The sequence below is a fragment of the Peromyscus californicus genome, unplaced genomic scaffold (genome assembly GCF_007827085.1).
Source record: "Peromyscus californicus insignis strain IS unplaced genomic scaffold, ASM782708v3 Scaffold_20__1_contigs__length_68692818, whole genome shotgun sequence".
NCBI classification, from domain to species: domain Eukaryota; kingdom Metazoa; phylum Chordata; class Mammalia; order Rodentia; family Cricetidae; genus Peromyscus; species Peromyscus californicus.
The window spans coordinates 5,620,784-5,639,502 of NW_026294503.1; the positions used below are offsets into that span (position 1 = coordinate 5,620,784).

An 18,719-nucleotide genomic window follows, 5' to 3' on the forward strand; every position below is an offset into this window, starting at 1 on the left:
CGTCACCTCTCTGTGAGGAGCACAACTCCCTTCTCAGGCATCTCCCAGGGATTGGTGGCAGGGCACTTCCAGCTCTCCCCTCAGCCCTCGGGCTTCAGAACCAAAGTTCGGGTCTAGTTCTTCTGTTGTCTGAGACATTGGTAAACAGGAACTAGAACAAGAAATTCACTAGAGAGCTAGGGAGAGGTTCAGTCAGCATAGTGCTGGTTATGCCAACGTGGGGATCCGAATTCCATCTCCAGAATTAACATTTAAATGAAATGGACTCTTCTGTCACAAAGCAGCCCTCTTCAGCACTTAGGAGGAGGCCTTCAACAGGCCGTGCACTAAGCAGCATAACAGTTTTAAGTTTAACTACCACCAGGTTTTTTTTGGTTTTTTATGGGGTTTTTTTGGGTTTTCAAGATAGAGTTTCTCTGCGAAACAGTCATAGCTGCCCTGGATCTCACTCTGTAGCCCAGGCTGGCCTTGAACTCATAGGGATCCGCCTGGTTCTGCCTCCTGAGTGCTGGGATTAAAGACATTCGTTTATCTACCACCTTAATGAACATGTTATAACTCAAAGTTACCTGTCTTTTCCCTTACTTCATAAGAAACTCATACTAGGGATCTAGAAAGATGGCTTAGCAGTTAATAACACTGGCTGCTCTTGCTGAGAATATGCGTTGTTCCATTTCCATCACCCACATCCAGCAGCTCACAATCACCTATAATATCTCCAGTCCCAGGGACCTGACACCTTATTCTGATGTCCTGCACAGATACATACATGCAGGCACTCGTATATACACATAAAAACAAAGTTAAAAACCCACCCCAGGTGTTGTTGCACACACCCTTAAGCTCAGCACCCAAGAGGCTAAGGCAGAATTGTGAATCCAAGCCAGCTTGGGCAACACAGAGACCCCCCATCCCATACATACTGCTATCTAGACAAACAGACAGCAAAAAGTCACAAATATCTATAAATATTCTTAATACAGTACATGGACTCTAGAAGAGTCAAAAACAAAGCTGGGACTAGAAAAATGGCAGCTTTAAAAAAACCTGTCAATTTCTCAAACAGCTAAAGTAAAAAGAACACTAAAAAGTGAATCAAAATGCCCAACACACAGGAGATGTAGCACAGTTGGTAGAGCGTCTGTCTGGCAAGCATGAAGCCCTGGGTCCTAGGCCCCTGTAAACTGGGTGTGGTGGCTCCTGCCTCTAATCACAGCGCTAGGGTGGCAGACAGGAGAATAAGAAGTGCAAGGTCATCATCAGACAAACAGTGAACTCCAAGCCAGCCAGGACCCTGTCTAAATAAATAAATAAATAATAAGCACAAGGTTGGTAACACCAAGACAAGGGTTTTGACATGCATACTCAACTGAATAGGCTATTTAAAGTTCTTGGTACATAAAATCAGTGTGTGCTACCACAAAAAGCATGTCCTCCTCTGATGTACCTTTCTAAGTTACAAGACAAATGACTCAAACATGACCAACACACCTCTCTGAATGGCAGCAGAGCCGTCCTCACTACTAAGATTTACCCCCCCCCCAAAAATCTGACGTTGAGGCTGTAAATAAGTACCTCCAATACAGTCAAGACAGAATAAGGATCCTATAACAAAATGTTGAAATAGCTTAAAGGTTGCTTCCATATTTAAAGAGCTGTAAGACAACTCCAAGTAGTTAATCTTTTCAAAACGCATTTTGAGTTCCACAAACATGTATTTAAACAATATGGCTAAATATTAGAAAAATCCTCACCCAATGTCAGAAACTAGACTGCCGGCCCAGGATATAAAGGCTGCCGGCTCAGGCCTAGGATACACTGACACTTTAGAGGCCAGTAGCATGTTAGGCCTCTTCCTCTCTCCGGGAAGCGCATGACAAACTGGGCGTCACGCAACTTAAGTCATCAGGTCACTTAGCAAAAATTACACCTTGCTTCTAAACTTGGGCAACGATGGCCTTCCACACGCAAAAGAAATATGGGCCAGCAGGACCGCATTCAGGGAGAGGGAAGCTTAAAACGCCTCACTTTCTGACCTGTAAACATTTGGCCCATCATTAGATCTAAGTCCTAGATACCAAGACACGCTTTAATGGAGGCCTCCTTCAACCTCCGAGTCGGTTTTGCAAGAGTACAGGAACTTTTCCTGCTTTATCTTAGGTTCCAGAGAGCATGTGACCCTCCAACTCAATATCCTAAGCTGGCAAGGCACAGCGACGGAGCCAAGGGGAAGAATCCGAATCAAAACAGCCTTATGAGATTTTTTTAAAAATTTAAATCAAAATTCCTCCTCTGCTGGTAGCAAATCCAACCCAGAAATCCAGAGTTAAGGAAAACAGCATTGCCAACTGCAACACGGAGAGTTTTCCTTTACACTCTACGCAGTTCTCAGCTGTCAAATTACAACTCGAGAAAACACTATCATTAGAATAAAAAAGGAAACAAAAAGGCTCTCACCACAGGGGCCCGGGTGCAGGAGTTTGGCAGTACCATTTCGAAGGAAGGAGGGCAAAAGGAATCCAATCCACTTCCCCACCCCCCGCCTGACTTCATCCCCCTCCGGGGCAGTCAACCTCACCGCAGGGGCTCAAATCTAATAATAATAACAATAATCATGGCGCTCCCTCCCTCCCTCCCTCCCTCGCCTCCCAACCCACGGTCTGCCGGGAATCGCCCCTCCCCGCCTCCCCGGGGATGCCCAGCCCCCGGGACGAGGCTCGCGGGAGCCCCCGGACCCGCCGCTCCTCTTCCCTCTCTTTTCCACCTCCACCATCCCCCATCCGCATTGTCTGTCTCAATTCAACTTTGACTAATATGGATTCCTCGGGCCTGGGCCGGGCGCCCCCGGCTCCGCCGAGTTCAACGAGGTTCCGCGCGGGAGGGGGAGGGGGCTGCGCGCTAGGCCGTCTACATCGCCGCCGCCGCCGCCGCCGCCGCCGCCGCCGCCGCCGCGTCCACACCACGCCGGCCCCCGCCCCGCAGCCCGGGGCTCCCAAGTTTGGCCCGCCCCGGGCCTACAGGGGGCGGTAGGGCCCCCGGCGCGGCCGTGGGGGAGGGGGAAGGAGGAGGGAGGCGCCCCTCCCCCGCCGCCGCCCCATTACCTGTCATTGAGCTGGTCCTCGGTGCCCGGCAGCGGGTGGACCACGAAATGGATGGACGTCATGGTGCCGCCTGCGCGCCCCGCTCCCGGGGACGAGCCGCTCCCGCTCTCGCCCGGCCCCCCGAGCTCCTTCCCGTCCGCGGAGCCCACGGCCGCCGCCACCTCCTCCTCCTCCTCCTCCTCCTCCTCCTCCCGGTCCCCAAACGGAGGGCCACGAGCGCGCAGGGCCCGCCGCCTCCCCGCCGAGCGTGTGTCCGCGGCCCGGCGGTCCGGCGCGGCGGGCGGGAGGGCGGATCAACGCGCCGCCCGCTCGGCCGGCCACGGCGCGCACGGACGAGGGCGGCCTGGAGCGCGGCGGGTGGAGGGGTCCCGGGGCGGACGCGGCGGACGCGGGGAGCGGGGAGGGACAGCAGCCCGCAGCGCGCGTCACTGGCGACGAACCGCCGCCGCCAGCGCCGCCGCCGCCATCTTCACTTCTGCCCCAGTTTCTCCGTCTCGCAGGCAGGGCGCCGATCGGCGGGGGAGGGGCGGAGGGGCGGGCCGCGGGGGCGGGGCTCGGCGCGTGGGGCGGGGCTCCGGGAAACGGGCGGCCGGGCCCCAGCGATTGGGCGGCTTAACGTTGTCGGGCCACGGCGCTGTAAGGCGCTCGCCTATTGGCGCGCAGGGCCGCGAGCCCGGCCCCCTGGGGCGGGGCGGCGTGTTCCGGGGAGCACGTGCTCGGGAAGCCGGGCCAGAGGGCACGCGCCCCGGGCTTCTCTCCGCCCGGACCCCTAATGGGCGTGCGTACCCGAATGGTCTGCTGTTGCTCCTCGTCCTCCCGACGCAGTTACATTTAAGAGAAAGGTTCCCTAAGGAAGCGGAGATGCTCGGCTCCGTGCGGCGGTTACGTAAGAGCCTTATCGAAACCTGATGGTAGGGTCCTGGAAGAGACTCTGCAGCAGCTTTTATCACTCTAAACTTGTTTCACCACCACTACCATCGTGCAACTATGCAGAGTGTGGAAATTTCTACCAATTTCCTGTTATTCGTGATTTGTGTGTGTGTGTGTGTGTGTGTGTGTGTGTGTACTTTAATGAAAGATGATACGCACCTGTTGTAGGAAGAGATTTCTTGTGATCCGGGATATCAGAACCCCAACTTCAGGAATCTCTCCGTTGGTTTTTTGTTTTTTGTTTTCCCATGGAACCAGTACCGATTCCCTCTTAAAGTTTCTGTGATCCTTTCAAAATATCAACTGCCTCTTTCGAGGGAAAAACTGAAAACCCGAAGCCTCTTCTCCAGTCTGTAACAGCAGTTCGATAAATCAGGCATACAAGCGTTCTTAATGATGGCACGGCAGAGCAGTTTTCCTCTCTTCATGCGTTTTAGATTAGGAAGTTCTTTTGAGCATACTGTGAAAAATTATAAATCAAGATTGACTAGGTACTCCTGGAGACAGATCAGTAACACTTCAGTACATCATCAGGTACAGCGTCCACCTGGGTTAGACTAAAAAGTGTTCTAGGCCGGGCGGTGACGCATGCCTTTTGTCCCAGCACTCAGACGACAGAGGCAGGCGAACCTCTGAGTTGTAAACCAGCTAGAACTACACAGTAAAACCCTGTCTTGATCAACCAATAGTGCTTTGAGGCCACTAAAACTGTGTAAGCGGCCTATGACTAATAATCATCCTGTCATTTCTACTTTTATTTTTTCTCAAGTCCATGTGATGGACACTGCTGGTTCTAGAACCAGACAAAGCAGAATTTGTGGCCTGTTTCTGCTACTTAACAGAAAGTGGCCTTCATTATTTACCCTGTGATAGCATTTTGTTGTGCGCAGCGTCTGAATACTGTATGTCAAGCAAAAAGATGTGTCGATCACACAGCTGTTCGTAGACATAAGGAAAGGTTTTAATGTGTCATGTGCTCACTATGCACCAATTTGAACCTGATGTCTCATAATATATAAATCACACTGTGAGGTAAAGAATGTTACCATTGGACATGTGAGGACCCTGGAGCCCAAACACCTTAGGTAAGTGCTGAAGCTCAGACTAAAACCCTGTTGTTCTGACAATTCCATCGTTCACACTGCCATCTATCACGTATCACAGCTGCCATCTAGTAGTTAATAATTTAGAAGGAACACAGTATATAAAACCAATCCAAAAAGACAGGCATGCTAAATGCAGTGAGAGTACTGTTCTGGCCAAGAATGGTTCCGGCCAAGGGAATTAAGAAAAGTCGTGTAAGCAGAACTTCCAGTGATGCTCTGAACAAATAGGACTTTCAGATTTGCTCCTGAGCAGGACTCACTCTGCCCCTCTGCTTTGCCATGTTTCTTTCTTCCAGACTTGCCTTCTCCATCTTTTCATTATGCTTCTAGACTGATTCATCCACTCCTAGTTTTCTGTACCTGGGACCCGAACTCCAGTCTCCTCCCTCAAAGCAAACCGTACAAACTGCCTCGGTGGTCTTGATGGGACCTTCCTGGCACTGCCCCTCCTCCCAACCCCAGATAATACATTCAGGAGAATTTTCATCTGGGAAGGGGACAAGTAAAGACAGGAAGCTGTAATCATGTATCACATGAAGAAATAAGATAGGGGAATGGCTGTGTGGTGGTTTGAATATGAGTGGTCCCCATAGGCTCATGTATTTGATTCTTCGTCACCAGGAAGTGGGACTCTTTGAAAGGATTATAGGTTTTATTAAAGGAACACCAGGATGTTGAACTCTCAGCTGCTTCTATAGCACCATGTCTGTCTGCATGCCACCATACTCTCCGCCATGATAATGGACTAATCTCTGAAACTGTAAGCAATCCCCCAATTAAATGCTTTCTTTTGTAAGAGGTACCTTGGTCATGGTGTCTCTTCACAGCAGCAGAACAGTGACAAAGAGAGAAGTTGGTACCAGGAGTAGGGTATTGCTGTGACAGGCCTGACCATGCTGCTTGTTGGTGAAATGGGGGCTTTGTGACTTTGGGGTAGAAAAGTGTTTGGATGCTGTAAGCAGGGTTTAATGAGCCCTCCTAGTAGGAGCCCGGAAGACAGTGCTGAGGGCGAGTTGAAGTGTGGAAGCTCAGCTCAAGACATTTTAAAGGGGAAGACTATTAGTAAGTGCTAGAGACCATTCTAAATGATACTTCAGTGAAGAATGTGTCTGCTTTTTGTCATTGTCCTAAAAATCTGCCTGAGGCTAAATTAAAGAGTTTTGGGTTAATGATGTCAGAGGGGATTTCAAGACAGCCTGATATTGACTGTGCCATGTGGTTATGAGTAATCACTTATATGAATGTCTATAATGATAAGGAAAAAGATAGACAAAGAGAAATACTAAATGTTCAGTTTGAGGAGAAAAGGAGCACTAGGAAGTGTAATGGAGCTAAGTCCTGTGCTCAAGGAGATAAAAAAAAAAGTTTAAAGGAAAGCCTGATACTAAATAGAATAAAGGGAGTGAGGACCTCAGGGCAAGACCCTACTCAAGTAAGTTTCTAACTTGTGAAAAGTAATTAAAGAAAAATGTAAGCAGTAAAGGAAACCATCAACAATAGGAAAGCTGATACAAATGTAACTGAAAGAAGGGGACAAGTTCCGGCACCACCAAGCAGCAGAACTTGGCAGCTTTGGCCAAGTGGCTCTGGATTTAGAGTCAAGAATACAAGAAGGGGTTGTGAAAGCTCCCTCTGTGGCTAAGGAAAACCACTGAGGCCAGGTTGTATCTGGGGTATCCCTGCATGAAGTCCCAGAGAGGCCATTTCAAAGAGTTCCACTCTCTGGTGACTAAGCTTCCAAATATATGAGCTTGTGGGGGCCATTCTTATTCAAACCACCACACTGCCATTGCATGGAGCTGTGAAAGTGAAGCCTGGATTGTGTTGACAAGCCCAAGATGTTGGAAATGCCAGAGTAGTGGGATACCTGCTGAGGAAAGCTGCTAACAGGGAATGGAACCAGCCCAAGAGAGAAGTCTGCTGCAGTGAATCCACCTGAAAGGGGTTGGAGATCTGAAGGAAGAATGCTTTGGCATCAGACATGGAGATGCAGAGTTTGGAGTTTGCCCAGCTGGTTTTTGGTCTTGCTTTGGTGCAGTATTTCCTCACTGTGCTCCTTTCCTCCCTTTTAGAATGGTGATATATATTCTATGCCATTGTTTGTTGGAAGTATGTGATCTTTTTTTAGATTTTGATTTTACAGGGGATTTTAGTTAAGAGATTGTCTTGACTCTCAGAAGAGACTGAATTTTTAAACAATGTTGAGACTGTGATAAATAGCTGGACTAAATGCATTTTGTATTATGATATCGCTGCAAGCCTATGGGGGCCAGGGAGTGAAATATGGTGGTTTGAATAGGTATGGCCCCATAGACTCATACATTTGAATGCTTAGTCACCAAAGCAGAAGAGTGACCAAGACAGGCAGTAAACAGTGTTCAAATACAAGCCCTTTGAAAAGTAGAGTGTAATACCAGCCTGGAAAGGGAGCCGAGACATGTGGTGTGCAGCAATAATCCCAGCTACCCAGGAAGCTGAGGCAGCAGTTCAGGGCCAGTCTGATCTCCCATACTGTGATTGCACATATACACAGACTTTTATATAGTTAAAGGGAGTTGTGTGTGTAGCACAACAGCAGAGCACCAGACTCAGTCGTGGACAGCACTGAAAAAAAAAAAAAAAAAAAAGGAAGAAAAGGAGTCCGGGGACATTGTCTCTAATAATCAGAACTAATTCTCTCTTTGTAGAGAATTCTCCAAGTTAGAAGGGTTAAGCAAAATACTTCTCTAAACACACTTAAAAGCACAAGAAAACTAACAAAATGTTGGTCAACTACTAAACCGGATCCAGACATAGGGAAGTGAGTCCTGTGTTTGGGAACAGCTTTCACCCATTCCACAGAGACAAGCTCGGAAAGACCTTCAGAGCTAGGAGATGAGTTATTCCCAAACCTTGGGGACCCACCAAAAGACCACCATGGAGGCCAAATCCCGTGTTTAAAAGCAAAGAGACTTATTTTCAAGCTTGGAGCTTGGACTCTCTGTCTGACACAGCGTCAAGAGCAGAGAGCCCCGAGCCCAGGCAGGGTGGGGTTTTTATCATAGCAGAGGTTCGGGTGAGAGGATTTCCAGGGTTTAGGACCCTGATTGGCTGACATTTGTCTAGGGGTATAGGGAATGTTTGGAATATCAGGTATTTCCTCTTAGGTGGAGACCCTCCCTAGGTAGAGTCAGCTTATGGCTTTTCCTGGGTCCAGTTGTTGCCTGTCATGGCAGCTGTGTAGTCCAGCTGTTTTGGGCTCCCCCGAGCGGTGTCCAGGACTCCCCAGTGCAATGGGAAGTGCTAATGCACCTCTTACCTTGTGTTATATCCCGAAGGACTAGAGCCCTAAAATGGACCATATCTTAGATTTGGTTTTCCTAAAAGCAGACATTGAGGAAAGGATTTGGATAGAAATAGCAATAGCAGCTCAGGAAGGGAAAACTGGTCAAGAGTTTAGAATCTCTGGCTGAAGAGAGACCTAACATTCCAGTTGGGGGAGTCAATAACCTGGCTAAGGAACCACCTCCTAGGGGGTGGATTTACCTTAAAGGATACTGAAGACATAGGCTGAATAATTATTCCCTTAATGAGATGGGTACTTCTCCTTTCCAGAATCCCTGCCCCCTAGCACAGTCCCTACAAGCCACCATGAGGTTACCATTGTGAAGGGGCCCCAAAATAGCTTGACCACACAGCAGCCATGACAGGCTTAGGGACCTAGGCACAGCTTCTGTGACAGGCTTACTGACGGGCAACACCCAGATCCAGGAAAAGCCTTAAGCTGATACCACCCAGGGATCTACCCAGGGGTGAGGAAGTACCTGACACCCCAAACATTCCAACCATTAGATAAGGTGGCCAGATGTCCTTGAGTCTAGCACACACCTATTTTTGTTTTACAGATACCCCTAGACAATTGTCAGCCAATCAGGGTCCTGGACCCTGGAAATCCCCTCACCCCACCCTCTGCTATGATAAAAACTCTGCCCCACCTGAGTTCAGGGCTCTCAGCTCTCACCGCTGTGTTGGACAGAGTGACCGAGCCCTGGAGCTTAAATAAAGGCTCTTTGTTTTTACATACGGGATTCAGTCTCCGTGGTGGTCTTTGGGGTCCCCGTGAGCTGGGCATAACAACCATGAGGTGTGTTGAGTCCCAGCTTTTCCTTTTGCTTTTTTCTCAGATGCTGGCGAGAACCTAAGTATGCTTTCCCGATTCTTCGGGCTCCACACTCTTTCTCTAAACTGCCCCTCCCTGTCATGTCGTGTTTGGGGACGATGTGGCTGCTGCTCCTCCACTGTGTGTCAAGTTTCCATGGTAGTAACTCAGACAGCATGGGTCATTTTTTCCTTCCTCATTCTCCTCCAGGCAGCTGCCAAGATTAACACGCTGCCTGTCCTGTGTTTTTATTTTATTTTATTGCTTATTTATTTGGGTTTTTGAGATAGGGTTTCTCAGTATGTAATAGCCCTGGCTGTCCTGGAACTCTGTAGAGCAGGCTGACCTGAAACCCTCAGAGATCCCCCTACTGAGTGCTGAGATTCAAAGCATGCACCACCATGCCCAGCTTATTTATTTTATTTTATTTGTTTTTGGAGACAGGGTTTTTAATGTATGTATCCCTGGCTGTCCTGGAACTCTCTCTGTAGACCAGGCTGGCTTGGAACTCACAAGTTCCGCCCGCCTCTGCCTCCCAAGTGCTGGGACTAAAGGTGCGCACCACCACCACTGGCTCTTGTTTTAAAGTCTAATAAAATTGTTCACAAGCTTATTTGAGTCCGTTGTGGTTTTTTTTGTTTTTTTTTTTTTTTTTTTTTGGTTTTTCGAGACAGGGTTTCTCTGTGTAGCTTTGCGCCTCTCCTGGAACTCACTTGGTAGCCCAGGCTGGCCTCGAACTCACAGAGATCCTCCTGCCTCTGCCTCCCGAGTGCTGGGATTAAAGGCGTGCTCCACCACCGCCCGGCTGAGTCTGTTTTTAAAATCTTGAATTAATGAGACCAAGAATCCCAAGAGGTGACCCTGATAACCTAGTATCCATACCATGTGGGAATGCACCAATGAGGTCTAAGAGGAGAACTCGAAGGAGGCTGGCTGGTGCCTGCTTTACCGTCCCAGGGAACTGGAATGCGGTCCTCCTTGGAACCGTCTGGGAAACTGTGTACCACACCCCACAATTAACCTCCTGAAGAGGTAAAAAGGTGGGATACGTAGCCATCAACTCCAGCTCTCAGTGGTGAGTGTTTCAGGGAATCAATCTGCCGGCATATGGGGCCTTCTATCTTGTGGGCAAATCTCACTTCTACGGTCAAAGAATAGCCCCAAGAACTTCAAGAATACGTACATAATTTGGTAACTTACAATGAAAAAATCAAAATAAAGAATACTAAAGGCCTTTTTAAAGGGCATGGTGATACATGCCTGTAAGGTCAGCATTGGGGTAGCTGAGCCAGGAGGAGCAGGAGTCTCAGGCTAGCTTGACTACAAAGCAAGTCCTAGACCAGTCTAGGTGACACAGCCAGACCCTGTCCCCATGTTAATAACAATATAAGAACATGCGTGGGACCAGTGCCTGTAATCTCAACACTCAGGAGGAGGGAGAGACACGATGTCCCTTCAAGTTTGAGGGCCTCCCAGGCTCCAAGATGAAACCAGAGAGAGAGAGAGGTTTTTAGCAGCCAACCCATACCAAAAGAAATAGGGCTGCGGAGATGGCACAGCTGTTGAGAGCACTTACTGTTCTTCCAGAGAACCTGTGTTCAGTTCCCAGCATGCACATCAGCCAGTGACATCACTTCCTGTAACTCTAGTTAAGGGATTTCACATTGTCCTCTGGCCTCAGAGGCTACCTGCACACATAGGGCATACACACAGGCGTGCGCACTCTCACACACACACACACACACACACACACACACACACACACACGAATAAATAAAAATGAAATAAATTTTTTTTTAATGAAGGGGTATTCATTCTTCAGGTAAAAGGAAAATGTTTCCCAGTATAAGTTCGGAGAGACACCAAGAAATAATGACTAGGTGTGGTTGCACATGCCTTCAGCTCAAGGCTAGCCTGTCTACAGAGACAGTTCCAGCCTAGCCAGGGGACAGTAAAACCCTGTGTAAACAAAAGAAAGGACAGAGTATGGTTTAGTGGTATATACTGGTAGTCTCAGCTGCTGTAGACCCTGAGATCTCTCAAGCCCAGGAGCTCAGGGACAGCCTTAGAAATCACACGTCTAAAATAAGACAGCAGTGGGAAAATACGTTACGTGTATGCATGCTGCCTGAAGCAAGGAATCCCCATTGGGCGTCAGGAGGAGCTCAGCCATAGAGCACCTGTCCTTTATGTGGAAGACCTTGCACTGGACCAGCAGTGCAGAGAGACAGAGGCCGCGGCTGTCCAGGCTGCACTGGACCAGCAGTGCAGAGAGACAGAGGCCGCGGCTGTCCAGGCTGCACTGGACCAGCAGTGCAGAGAGACAGAGGCCGCGGCTGTCCAGGCTGCACTGGACCAGCAGTACAGAGAGACAGGCAGCGGCTGTCCAGGCTGCACTGGACCAGCAGTGCAGAGAGACAGAGGCCGCGGCTGTCCAGGCTGCACTGGACCTGCAGTGCAGAGAGACAGAGGCCGCGGCTGTCGAGGCTGCAATCACAAATTCTGATGTGGTCAAGCCAGAAGACAGCAAGTTCAAGGCCTGGCTGAACTGTGGATGAGCTCAGAGCCATCATGGACAACTTAGCGAGTTTCTTTCTCAAAAGGGGAAAGACCTGGATTCAACCCCCAGGAAGTGGGGAAGGACAGTACACTGATCAATGTGACGAAAGAAGTCGAAAGGCTGAGTCTTACAATGTTTTGTTTTGTAAAACAGGGTCTCAGCTGAGCGGAGGTGGCCCATGCCTTTACTCCCAGCTCTTGGGAGACAGAGGCAGGTAGATCTCTGAGTTCCAGGACAGCTTGGTCTACAGAGTGAGTTCCAGAACAGCCAGGGCTACCCAGAGAAACCATCTCTAAAACCAAGAAAGAAGGGAAGGAAGGAAAGAAAGAAGAAGAACTATGTCGATGTCAGTATTACAGATATTGTTATGGTAAGTGGGGAGAGAAGGAAAAATAAATACCACCCAATTAACTTCTTGAGACTAGCAGCATGTCCTTGTTATAAAAATCTGGCAGTCATTAGAAGAAAAATTGCCTGAACATGCATGCAAAATCATCAACAAATATGAGCAAAAGAAATTCACCAATAAATAGCAAAGATTTTAGTCCATAAATATAGGTTGGATGATTTGATCTATGAAAAATTAACCAGTGTAACTTACCACATTCACAAAGGAGAGAAACCATTCAACATAGGAAGCAAAAGCCAGCTGCACAATTCTAACACCATTCATGAAAAGGATTTTAGCAAACTGAACAGAAGGGAGCTACCTTAATTGTTCAAGGGTATTTATGAAAACCTTTTAAGAGACGGGGTGGTGGCACTCACTGGGAGTTCCAGCACCAGAGCTAAGACAGGAGAGTCTGGAGTCCAGGAGTTTTAGAGCAGCTTGAGCAATACTCGTGTGTGTGTGTGTGTGTGTGTGTGTGTGTGTGTGTGTGTGTGTGTGTGTGATCCCTGTGTCAGTATACCATACCATTCCTCTGAGCCTTGTTTTTGCGGCAAACTGTCATTGGCCTGAACCTCTCACTGACTAGTCTAGGCTAACTGGCCAGTGAACCCCAGGGGTCTGCCTGGTGTCCCTCTACCCCTCGCTTGGATTACAGGTGTTCACTCCCTGACTTTGTCAGTGTAGGTTCTGGGGCTAGAACTCGGGTCCTTGTGCTTTCAAGGCAAGCACATTACTGACCTAAGCCATCTCCTGAGCGCTGGAGTTGGCATCACCCACCACAGCTCTTGAGGTTGAGGATTAGGGGGAGAACTAATGAAGAGGTTTATTTTTAAAAAGAGATATAGCTGGACATGGTGGTCCGTGCCTGTAATTCTAGCCCTTAGGAAGTTGGGAAATGAAAGCAGAATTTGTCACAAATTTGAAGCCAATTTACACTACATAGTGAGCCCAGGATAGACCAGAGAACAAAGTCTGAAAAATAGGAGGTTAAAAAGGATCTTGTGTGGTGGCAAAGGCCTTTAATCTCAGCACTTGGGAGGTAGAGGCAGAAGGATCTTGGTGAGTTCAAGGTCAACCAGGGCTATAAAGAGAGACCGAGACCCTGACTCAAAAATTGAAGGGGAGGGGTGTGGTGGTATTTTACTTGTACTGAAATGTGATTTTAATTGTGTGTTAATAAATAAAGTTGTCTGGGGGTCAGAGCTAAGAGCCTCACCCTTCCTGATTCAGGGATCCTCTTCAGCCAAGAGAGCTCTCCGAAAAGGGGCCTACTTCCTGTGTGTGTATATCTTTATAGTCTTTTAACAAAATAAGATAGATAATGAAATTATTGTCTCTGAATTTGTCAAATACAAATGGACTAGACATTATTTAGACATTTATTACTTGTATATATTGTATAGAGTCATTGTACTTTTGTATATAGTTTTTCTTTTGTTAGTTATAACCTTTTTCTTTTTTTTCCTTTTTATTAAAATAGAAAAGGGGAAATGTGGTGGTATTTTACTTGTACTGAAATGTGATTTTAATTGTGTGTTAATAAATAAAGTTGTCTGGGGGTCAGAGCTATTAGAGCCATAGCAAGTGCGTGGCGGCGGTGGCGAACGCCTTTAAGGACCTGGAGGGCGGTACATACAGGCAGTGGCGAGGCAGTCACATGTTTGGGTTTACAACCAATGAGAAGGCAGAACAGAAAGACTATAAAGACATACACACACAGGAAGTAGGCCCCTTTTCGGAGAGCTCTCTTGGCTGAAGAGGATCCCTGAATCAGGAAGGGTGAGGCTCTTAGCTCTGACCTCTTGACTTTCTTCTCTGAATCGGCTCTCTGTTTCTTATTTAATAAGACCATTGGTTACATCTACAGAGGGGAGGTAAAATTAGGCTGTGAATAAAAAAGCATAAATAAATAAACAGCTGAGCATCATAGCACAAATCTATGAATCCCAGCACAAAAGAGAGACAAGAAAATCTCAAACTCAAAGCTACTCCAGCTACCATGTGTCAAGAAGAAAGCAAGTTGGGCGGTGGTGGTGCACGCCTTTAATCCCAGCACTCGGGAGGCAGAGGCAGGCATTTCTCTGTGAGTTCGAGGCCAGCCTGGGCTACCAAGTGAGTTCCAGGAGAGGCGCAGAGCTACACAGAGAAACCCTGTCTCGAAAAACCAAAAAAAAAAAAAAAAAAAAGAAGAAAGCAAGCAAGTCAGCCAGCCCCGTGTGGTAGCATATCTGTAATCCTAGCACTAGAGGCAGAGAAAGGGAGACTCCTGCGAGCTTGAGGTCACTCTAGTCTACAGGACAAGTTCCAAGCTAGCCACAGAACTACATAGTAAGACACTGCCACCCCCACCAAACAAAACCAAGCCAAGTGAGAGGGTGTGCCACAGAGTCATCAGTATAATGGTAAATGAAAGCTTTTTCTATCAAGTTGGAGGCAAGAGTGCCTGTTCTTACCACGCGCTTTCAACATTGTACTAAGGGGGCCCTCTCGGACAGTAGAAGAAGAAAGAATCTTAAACCAGGATTCATCTGAGGCTGCTACCAAAGTGGAGGCAGTCTTTTTTGTCTTATTGACCGTGTCTTTTGCCCTGCAAAAGCTTCTCAGTTTCAAGAGGTCCCATTTATTAATTGTTGTGCTCAGTGTCTGTGCTGCTGGTGTTATATTTAGGAAGTGATCTCCTGTGCCAATGCGTTCAAGAGTACTTCCTACTTTCTCTTCTATTAAGTTTAGTGTAACTGGATTTATGTTGAGGTCTTTGATCCACTTGGACTTGAGTTTTGTGCATGGTGACAGATATGAATCTATTTGTAATCTTTTACATATTGACATCCAGTTATGCCAGCACCATTTGTTGAAGATACTTTCTTTTTTCCATTGTATAGTTTTGGCTTCTTTGTCAAAAATCAGGTGTTCATATGTGCATGGATTAATAATGTCAGGGTCTTCAATTCGATTCCATTGGTCTGTATTTCGGTTTTTATGCCAATACCAAGCTGTTTTTATTACTATAGCTCTATAGTAGAGCTTGAGGTCAGGGATGGTGATGCCTCCAGAGGTTGCTTTATTATACAGGATTCTTTTAGCTATCCTGGGTCTTTTGCTTTTCCATATGAAGTTGAGTATTTTTCTTGCCAAGTTTGTGAAGAATTGTGTTGGGATTTTGATGGGGATTGCATTGAATCTGTAGATTGATTTTGGTAAGACTGCCATTTTTACTATGTTAATCCTACCTATCCATGAGCATGGGAGACCTTCCATTTTCTGATATCTTCTTCAATTTCTTTCTTTCGAGATTTAAAGTTCTTATCAAACAGGTCCTTCACTTGTTTAGTTAGTGTTATCCCAAGGTATTTTTATATTATTTGTGGCTATTGTAAAGGGTGATGTTTCTCTGACTTCTTTCTCAGCCCTTTTATCACTTGTGTATAGGAGGGCTACTGATTTTTTTGAGCTGATCTTGTATCCTGCCACTTTACTGAAGGAGTTTATCAGCTGTAGGAGTTCCCTGGTAGAATTTTTGGGGTCACTTATGTATACTATCATATCATCTGCAAATAGTGAAAGATCTTTACCAACCCCACATCTGACAGAGGATTGATCTCCACAGTATATAAAGAACTCAAGAAACTAGACATCAAAATACTGAACAATCCAATTAAAAAATGGGCTAAAGAGCTAAACAGAGAATTCTCAAAAGAAGAATCACAAATGGCTGAAAGACATTTAAGGAAATGCTCAACATCCTTAATTATCAGAGAAATGCAAATCAAAATGACTCTGAAATACCACCTTACACCTGTCAGAATGGCCATGAACAAAAACACTAATGACAGTCTATGTTGGAGAGGATGTGAAGCAAAGGGAATACTCCTCCACTGTTGGTGGGAGTGCAAACTTGTACAACCACTGTGGAAATCAGTATGGCGGGTTCTCAGAAAATTGGGAATCGATCTACCTCAAGACCCAGCCATACCACTCTTTGGCATATACCCAAGGAATGCTGATTCATATCACCAAGATACATGCTCAGCTATGTTCATAGCAGCACTATTCATAATAGCCAGAACCTGGAAACAACCTAGATGCCCGTCAACTGAAGAATGGATTAAGAAAATGTGGTACATATACACAATGGAGTACTACTCAGCAGAGAAAAACAATGACATCATGAAATTTGCAGGCAAATGGATGGAACTAGAAAAAATCATCCTGAGTGAGGTAACCCAAACCCAGAAGAACAAACATGGTATGTACTCACTCATAAGTGGATTCTAGATATAAAGTAAACAACAATCAGACTGCAACCCACGGAACTATGGAGGCTGTATATATATATATGGGGGACCCTAGGACAACTGTGGCTTATAATAAGTTTTGGCTTTACTCAATTACTGAGCAAACCTCAATGAAACATTTCACTATTAAGATAAGAATTTATACTGTATCAAGCTGATAATAGAAAAATAAATAAGTCAATTAATTTAAAAAATAAAAAATAAAAGAAAAATTTGAACTATTAAAAAAAAGAAAAAACCCAAAAAACAAAGTGGAGGCAGAGGGGCAGCGAATGCTGTCAGTGGCTGTTACTTCTAAGCTGCTTAGAGTCTAGAGTGGCCAAAAAGGCATAGCTTGGCTGCCAGGAGATGATCATACAGTAAAAGGACACCATATTTCTGAGAACTTCCATTGAATTAGGCTTAAGTACTAAGCTCTGGTCTTTCTTTAAAAGCACATAGATATACCCCCCATCCCATGGTCTCTACCAATTCCATGTCTATAGGGGACTGTGGGGGTCCAGTCCCTCGATAGTCCCCTCTCAGGGTCCAGGAAGAATCTACAACCAGCTGATAATTTAATCTTTGATGAAAAGAAATGAATCTACGTACATGAAATTCCTTAGTCCATACACTATTCTTCTGAGTCAGTTCTCTCTCTACCCCGCTTCCATTCTGCTCTCATGCCTAGCTCCTTTCCTGCCTGATTTCTCTTTACATTTATCTTCTGTCTGTCCCCTCTAAGTTCTAACTTGATTCTCTCATCTTAGTTCTGCGCCATCTAGGTTCTTGTCCATCTAGTTCTTTCCCCTATCAGCTCCTCTCCCATCTCCTTTCTATCTTGTTCTTCCTCATCTTGTTCTTCCCCATCTGGCTCATCATCTTCCATCTCGTTCCTCTAGTCCTCTCTTCTCACCCTTCAATCTACTTCTTACCCATCTTAGTTTGTTCCTCTCCAGTTCTTACCGATACAGTTCTTCTGTTCTCCTTTTTCCTCTCCCTCTCTCTCTCCTCTCAGACTCTTTTATTTTCTCAGTTCTCCCCAGGTCTCTCAGGAATCCAGTTATAAACCCAAGCAATAGCAATCCTCCAGCAGAGCAGGGTCACCAGACTTGAATTCTTACAGGGTCATAAAGGCAGATAAGAGTTTCCCTCAGGCAGTGACCACCAGCCTTTCTTTTACAAACCAAAAGGGAAGTGGTAAAGGAGGAGGTCAATTGAGAACTAATGATGTTAGTGTATCAAAAAGGGAATTTATTTGTTCAATTTACATTCCTAGAAGTGGTTAGGTAAGAAGTTAGGAGTCTATAATGTTAGTAATAGAAAAGGAGGGTCTCAGATTGCACAAGAAATAAAGCTATCCGCCTGACCTAGGGAACAGGCTTGTTTCCACAAGGGTGTTACCTTAGTTCAGGAGTTTGTTTGGCCTTGGATGCTTGATAGGTATTTTAGATAAATACACTGTTAGGAGTTCTTGGAAGCACGCATAGCATTACAAGAATCACTGTAGGACCCAGCTAATATATATACAAAAGCTAAAATATCACCAAGACTTCTTAAGCCATGGCTTGACCTTTGGAAAAGTCCTTGACTTTTCCAAGTAGTAGCTTTTGTGGTAGTAGCTGAATTCCATTACGTTTTCCTGCGGCTTGCAGCACATATCCCCAGGCACAGCTGCTAGACCCAGCAAGGCCTGCTGCCCCCAAGATTAACCATGCCCAGGCCATCCTAAGGAGCCTGACTAAATGCAAACAGACAACAACAGAAAAGATGGTAATTTCTGTTCAAAATTGTGTGTCTGAAAATGATAGCACAGGCTGTAGTCCCAACAAAAGGGAGACTCTGGCAGAGAGATCATGACTTCGGGGTCAATCTTCCCTACACTGTTTTAAGCTAGATCAAACCACAACAGCAAAAATTGTCTGAAATCAGCATGCAAATTTGCCATCCTGAGACCCCTAGCTTCCGGGACTGGCTGGAATATTGGCACATTGAGTCTGAAGTGTCCCATAAGCTTATATTTGCATACTTGGTCCCCAGGTAGCGATACTGTTTTGAAAGTTTCTGAAAACTTTGGGAGGTGGAGCCTCACTGAAGGAAGTAGATCACTAGGGGCAGATCTTTGGCCATCCAGCCTATTTCCTGTCCACTGTGATGTGCAGATTCAGATTCGTCCTCTGCCAAAGGCTCCCACTGCCACAATGTTTTGCTACAATATG

The 18,719-nt window shown here is 46.4% G+C and overlaps 1 protein-coding gene and 1 long non-coding RNA gene across 9 annotated transcripts in view; one reads left to right on the forward strand and one right to left on the reverse strand.

The window, feature by feature from the left end:
• Ubr5 (ubiquitin protein ligase E3 component n-recognin 5) overlaps nucleotides 1–3,254 on the reverse strand; it is a 119,624-nt gene extending 116,370 nt beyond the window's left edge. For all 4 annotated transcript variants that reach the window (XM_052747642.1, XM_052747643.1, XM_052747640.1 and 1 more), the window contains exon 1: nucleotides 3,102–3,254. In XM_052747642.1, coding sequence (XP_052603602.1) covers nucleotides 3,102–3,163 — 62 coding nt within the window. In that variant the 5' untranslated portion in view covers nucleotides 3,164–3,254. The remainder of the gene's footprint in view (nucleotides 1–3,101) is intronic.
• A 458-nt stretch (nucleotides 3,255–3,712) lies between these two features.
• LOC128116438 (uncharacterized) overlaps nucleotides 3,713–18,719 on the forward strand; it is a 47,913-nt gene continuing 32,906 nt past the window's right edge. For 2 of the 5 annotated variants that reach the window (XR_008220456.1, XR_008220459.1), the window contains exons 1-2: nucleotides 3,713–4,012; nucleotides 11,989–12,205. This is a non-coding gene — a long non-coding RNA (uncharacterized LOC128116438). The remainder of the gene's footprint in view (nucleotides 4,013–11,988; nucleotides 12,206–18,719) is intronic. The other 3 variants (XR_008220463.1, XR_008220457.1, XR_008220461.1) reach the window with 3 other exon arrangements.